We start from the raw sequence: 6,690 nt of genomic DNA on the forward strand, positions 1-6,690 counted from the left end.
CGAGAAAAGACCAATAATCAGGAGCATGCTAATAAATTAATCTATAAAATCTAATTGATAGTACTTGGTCAATTATTGTAAGACTTATATTGAGAAATGGAATAAAATTGTAGGTACAGTAACAAAAGAATTAAGTGAGTAATGTATCTGTTTTTTAAAAGTTAGAATCTACCATGTGATATATTCCTCACTTTAATATTTCGTTCCAAAATGTGCCGTATCATTTTTTTTAAGAAAACACCCTATTAAAGATCACGCTGTAACTTTATATGGCAATAATATTCCAATTGTTTCGGAATTTAGATATCTTGGTGTCGTACTTGACAGAAAATTGCTTTAGACTCAACATATAATTATATAATTGGTCGCTGCGAAAAATATATTAATTTTCTTAAAATGGTGAGTAAGAGATCCTAGGGTGCAGATCAAAACATTGCATTGCATTTTTATCGAGCCTATATAAGATCTATTATAGATTAGTGCTGTTTGGTATATGGGTCAGCTAGCACAACCAATTTACGTAAACTTGATAGAATTCCATTTAAAGCTCTAAGAATTGTGTTAGGATTGATGAAAAGCACTCCAAATAAAGCCACCGCAGTTCTAGCATCTGAAAACCAACTCTCATTGCGCAGAGAATATCTGGCAAGCAAATATTTCCTAAACCAACATTATCGTGGCACTTATAATGCAAAAATAATTAATGAATTAAATACAGCTGATTTATCATCCACATACTTCCTTAAAAAAAACTCTCCACCACTTGCAAGAGCAATTATAACTTGCAACGAACTTAAGTTAATAAATTCCCCTTGTAATCTTATCTGGGAATCATTGAATATACCACATCTAACAAGTGTTCTAGCTACAAATATTATTATTCCTAAATACCAAAAGGAATTTTGTTACGCTACTCCCAAAGAAATCTTAAATGGCTATTCAGACCATATTGTGATCTATACACACGGGTCAAAATCACCAACATGTACAACCAGTGCTTACTTTGTACCAAAAATGAAGATAAAAAAATCATTTATTTTAAATAATCAATCCAGCATCTTTTCTGCTGAAGCATGTGCTATATACAAAGCCCTTGAATTGTGCTGTGAAAACCAGTGGAACAAAATTGTTATATGCAGTGATTCACTGTTAGTATTACACACCTTACAAAACTTTAAATTCATAATCAATATCAATATATTCATATTAGAAATTTTTCAACAGTTACTAAAACTATCAGATCCATATGGTGTTAAATTTATATGGGTTAAGGGCCACTCAGATATTTTTGACAATACTATTAGTGATTCTATAGCTAAAAATCAATTACAGCACCCACATATGGTGATAGAAAAATTCAACACATGTGATCTACTTACCTATATCAAACAACATATTAAATTTAAATGGGACAGACGATGGATCAGTTTGGTGAAAGCACAGGCACTAATTAATATAAATTACAACCAACAGTAGCTGTAAAACAATTTTACAAAGATGTTACACTAAGCAAACACACAGTGTTAACTGTCTTAAGATTAATAGTAGATCGTGGATGTTTTTCGAAACCTCCACACAAAATAGGAGTTCTCCCAACAAACCGATGTGAGTGTGAAACTAGTATAGCTGATTTAAATCACATATTTTTCATCTGTCCACTACATCGTAATACAAACACGTGGCTGCCAAAAGAATTGATAAAAGAGGGTTTAAGTACACATAAATCTTCTATTAAGTGAAGACAATATAAAAATTTATAAAATCGTTATAATATTTCTTGTAAAAATTAAATTAATTTAATTATTGATGAGTGTAAAATTGATCGTATGCATGAAAATTTCCTTTGTATGTTTACCATATATGTTGTTACCATATTTGTTAAAATAGAGCCACTCTAATGAATCCCTGAGCGTGAGAAGTGTCCTCCTTGTACAATCCTGTATGAATAAATACTAATCTTCATATGTAATTACGCGGCTAAAGGTTCCAAGCCACGGCCAATAAGCAAAAAAAAATGTTTCTCACTTCAGGAATGAAGAAGAAGAAGAGAAGATCATTACATTAAAAGAGAAAGATTTTTACCAAAAGTGTAAAAGAATATTTAGATTTAACTAATTTTTTTAAGACAGTTTTTTTATTGCAGACCTGTATTATTTTTTACAATGCTTTTGTACAATGTACATAATTTGTTTATTAATTAGCATGTTAGTAATTATACATTTTTTTAACCCAGCACTTTATTATTCATAGAATGCAAATAAATAATTTAAAAAAAAGTATAAGTACTAAAAATTATCCCTTGTTTGTATTAGAACATTTTATTAAGTAAAATGTTACCGTTCGTATGCATAGCAGCTGTAATCGCGACAGTCTCCGCTGTCGACTTCCAATTCGTAAACAAGGAAGGTGGTCCAGTTTGGGTTGGAATCCAAGGAAATCCTGGTCATCCACATCTGGACGGTGGTGGTTTCAAATTGGCTCAAGGTCAATCGGTAAGCCTTTTGATTATGTTTCATCAATTTATTAATATTTTTCAGTTCTGGTTTATATCTTTTCGGCAATCATATCGTTATTTTTCGCCAAAAGTTCACGCATCATTTTCAACATATCCTCGTTTTCGAGATGTTCTTGCTCGGTAAGCTCCTCGTTAATTTGTTCTATTCAAAAATCATTTCGTCTTCACTTCCTCCTCTATCGCTCTTTTTCCAGTTCTCTTCATCACTTCTATCGTATTCTGATCTAACTGCACCTGTCTTTTTGTATACTTCGCTACCGTACATTTTGTACCGATTAAACATTGACAATTATCTACCCCAAAATGATAACTCGGTAAAAACCAAAAAGGTAATTTTACTGGAGACGATAAAAACGATTTTAACGAAACTGGTTGTATTATTACCTACAAATTAAATTATAGCTAAATACTTATTGAATATGTTTTGAAACGTTCTTAGTGCTCATATTTTCTTCTTCTTATTCCTCTTTATAAGCAATTCTGCGTGTTCATTGGCGGATTAATATCTTTATGAAAGGTTGTCCATATTCCATTTTTTTTTTATTTTGTGTCCATTCATTTATACACTTCGTTACATTTTCTTCTAATGTCTTCACTTCTCTTTCGATCTCTCGAGTATTTCCTGTAATTCTTCTTAGTACTCTCATCTCTGCCGTTTCCAATAGCCTTTGCGTTGAAGCTGTGTCGAGTCTTGTTTCTGAGGCGTATGTCATTCTTGGTCTTACACTGGCTTTATAAATTCTTGACTTCATCTTAGTGGCAATGTGTCTGTTTCGCCATATAGTGTGATTAAGGCATCCTGACAGACTATTGGTTTTTTGTACTTGATCTCTCACTTCTTTGTCCAGGTCTCATACAATTTCCAGATATTGTATTTCCATTACTTGTTTAATACTGATGCCATCAATTTCTATTTTACATCTGATTGGTTCTTTGCTGACTACTATTGTTTGAGTTTTCTGAGATGAGATAGTCATATTAGCTTCTTTTGCTCTTATGTTAAATCTGTGGATCAGTTTTTGCAGACTATCTTCATTTTGGGTTGTCAATACTGCGTTGTCTGCGTAACAGAGTATTTTGATTTCTTTGTTTCCCATTCTGTATCCTCTTCCTTTGTTAACGGTTTTGATGATTTCATCCATGATCAAATTGAATAGTATAGGGCTCAATTAATCCTCTTGTCACATTTTGTTGTTTTGGTAGATGTTATAGATAGTTTTTATAATATTAAGGGGAACTTCTCTATTATACAGAAGATGGATTACATCTTTGAGTCTTACTCTGTCAAACGCTTTCTTTGGGTTAATAAGACACAGAAATGCTGGTCTATTATACTCTAGTGATTTCTCAGTATCTTTGTGGTATATTCTGGTGTTTTATTATCACATATATTTGTTTTCATTCGGATTTTGCACAATACCAATTTATGATCACTTCCTATTTCTGCGAATGTTAGTGCTCTTAGATCCAAGATTTGAGAGGGCTCTCTCTATTCGCCAGAATATAGTCTATCATAGATCTTTATTCTCTATTGTTTTTAAAAGTGTATTTAATTTTTCTTTGTGAGGGAAAATGTATTAATACGTATCTCCTTTATGCTGCAGAGGTCCGTCAGAAGGTCTCCGTTTTCATTTCTGATATGTTCGTTGTATTGTTAAATTTGTTTGATCACCATTAGTTCTTTTTTTTTATTGTTATAGTTCCTTTGTTGTAGTTCCGTCCATAGTAATGCTAGACATTTAAAGATTATACTCTTTATTCCAGAAAACAGTTGGAGCTCCCGCTAACTGGGCTGGACGTTTTTGGGGCAGAACTTATTGTAATGACGGCACAAGCCATTGTTTGACTGGCGATTGTGGTAATAAAGTACAATGTAATGGAGCTGGAGGAGTACCACCCGTTTCTTTGGCTGAAATCACATTGAAAGGAGCTGGAGGACTTGATTTCTACGATATTTCTTTTGTTGATGGATTTAACCTCCGTATTAGTGTAAGTATACAACTTTAGAAGATTTTTTATTTTAGTATGAGCAAATGCAAAACACCTGGAATCTGCTGACTGTGATACTGTGTTGTAATACTGTTATGTTATGCAGTTACAAATCGATTATAATTTTTAATATATTGCTTATTGAACGGTAAATATACGAGGCGTGTTTTTTAAGTAAGTACCGTTTTGGAATTAAAAAAAGACATGCAAAGATATGGCAATAATTTTATTTTTACATGAAAGCCTGTACCTTAATCTACTTTTCTACATAATTTCCGTGAATATTGAGGCACTTGTCATAACGTGGCACCAGTTTTTGAGTACCCTTCTGATAAAATTCTGCCGCCTGATTTGTTAACCACTGCATCACAAATGTTTTGACTTCGTTATCGTCTTGAAGACGCTGACCGCCCAGGTGTTTCTTCAAGTGCTGGAACAAATGGTAGTCACTGGGCGCCAGATCAGGGCTGTATGGAGGATGATCTAGAGTTTCCTATTTAAATGATTTGATGAGATCTTTGGTCTGATTAGACACATGTGGACAGGCATTGTCATGCAGCAAAACGATACCCTTACTTAACTTGCCACGTCTTTTGTTCTGGATTGCACGACGCACATTTTTTAATGTCTCACAATAAGACACTGCATTGATTGTCTCATTACGAGGCAGAAACTCCACTAGCAATACTCCTTTTCCCAAAAAACTGTGCACATGATTTCCCGGGCAGAAATTGTTTAATTAAACTTCACTCTTTTGGGTGATGATGAATGTCGCCATTCCATGGATTGTTGTTTCGATTCTGGTGTGACGTAGGCCACCCACGTTTCGTCACCAGTAACAATTTGGTCTAAAAAATCTTCACCTTCACTGTGGTACGCTCAAGGAAAGTCAATTCACTGCCTAAACGTTGGGTTTTGTGCAAATCCGTCAACATTTTTGGGGAACCCAACGTGAACACAATTTCCGGTAATTCACGTTCTCGGTAACAATGCGATACAAAACACTACGAGAATACTGAGGAAAGCAGTGGAACAATGATGAAATTGTAAAGCGTCTGTTTTCTCTTCCCTTTTCGTCCACTTTATGTACCAAATTTTTATTAACGACCGAAGGACGCCCACTCCGTTCTTTATCATGCACATTTGTGCGGCCATCTTTAAATGCTCTCACCCATTTCCTTACCATTCCATCACTCATAATGTTTTGTCCGTAAACTTCAACGATCTCAAGATGAATATCGATCGGTTTTACGCCTTTAGCACTAAGAAATCGTATAACAGCCCGTACTTCACAATCAGCTTGACTCACGATTGTTGGAGGCATCTTAAACACTGGAGTAAACAGGTATACAATGCGGAATCAGACTGTAATGGCGTTAGTGCGTAGACAAGAGATGTAGGTAATCAGCGCTCATGTGCGGAACGCTGATCGTAGCGCTGCGGTGGCGAAATCGCAAAACGGTACTTACTTAAAAAACATGCCTCGTATAATATATGTTTATTTTATAGTTTGAACCAGTAGGAGGCCAAGGAAACGGTGGACAATACAGTTGCAAAAAAGCTCAATGCTCCAAAAATCTCAACGATAACTGTCCCAAAGAGCTCCAAGTAAAAGGTCCAAACGGAGTCACTATAGCATGTAAATCTGCTTGTCTTGCCTTTAATACAGACCAGTACTGTTGTAGAGGTGCTTATGGAACCCCAGATAAATGTAAAAGTTCAACTTGGCCACGTAACTATCCCCAGGAAGTTTTTAAATCTCAATGCCCAGATGGTTACAGCTATGCTTACGACGATCACAAGAGTACCTTTACGTGTAAGGCTCCGAAGTATATTGTAACATTTGGAGCTTAAAGACATAGTCTAAGACTGTTTTTTTGTTGTGACTTCTTAATAAAATTCTAAATAATTTTTCATTATTGTATCTTATTTGCCTGAGATCTGTAAAGCTAGTTTTAAATACATGTTCTATATTTTTTTACACACATTTTAAACTGGATATTTTAAAAATGCCCACGGACTTCAAAACACAGACTGAAAAATTTGTCACCAGGAACAACAAAGCACAGAATGGGAGAGATACATCAGTAAATTTTTAACGATGCTTCTCGAGAAAATGTTACACATATACATTACCTATGACAGCCATGACAGCCAGACAGAGGTTAAAGTATACTGAAATCAAG

The 6,690-nt window shown here is 34.5% G+C and overlaps 1 protein-coding gene across 1 annotated transcript; it reads left to right on the plus strand.

The window, feature by feature from the left end:
* Positions 1-2,302: 2,302 nt before the first annotated feature.
* Positions 2,303-6,420, plus strand: LOC140449917 (uncharacterized). Its single transcript, XM_072543333.1, has 3 exons — positions 2,303-2,492; positions 4,280-4,504; positions 6,014-6,420. Exons 1-3 carry the CDS (start codon positions 2,331-2,333, stop codon positions 6,356-6,358), a joined length of 732 nt encoding a protein of 243 aa, XP_072399434.1. The 5' UTR covers positions 2,303-2,330; the 3' UTR covers positions 6,359-6,420.
* Positions 6,421-6,690: the final 270 nt, after the last annotated feature.

This window comes from Diabrotica undecimpunctata, chromosome 9 (genome assembly GCF_040954645.1).
Source record: "Diabrotica undecimpunctata isolate CICGRU chromosome 9, icDiaUnde3, whole genome shotgun sequence".
NCBI classification, from domain to species: Eukaryota; Metazoa; Arthropoda; class Insecta; order Coleoptera; family Chrysomelidae; genus Diabrotica; species Diabrotica undecimpunctata.

Bases quoted from the DNA above. Each gene is read 5' to 3' on its own strand.
- LOC140449917 (XM_072543333.1), top strand. From the start codon at position 2,331: ATGTTACCGTTCGTATGCATAGCAGCTGTAATCGCGACAGTCTCCGCT. The intron at 2,493-4,279 runs GTAAGCCTTTTG...TCTTTATTCCAG, and splicing joins AATTGGCTCAAGGTCAATCG to AAAACAGTTGGAGCTCCCGC. The intron at 4,505-6,013 runs GTAAGTATACAA...TTTATTTTATAG, and splicing joins GATTTAACCTCCGTATTAGT to TTTGAACCAGTAGGAGGCCA.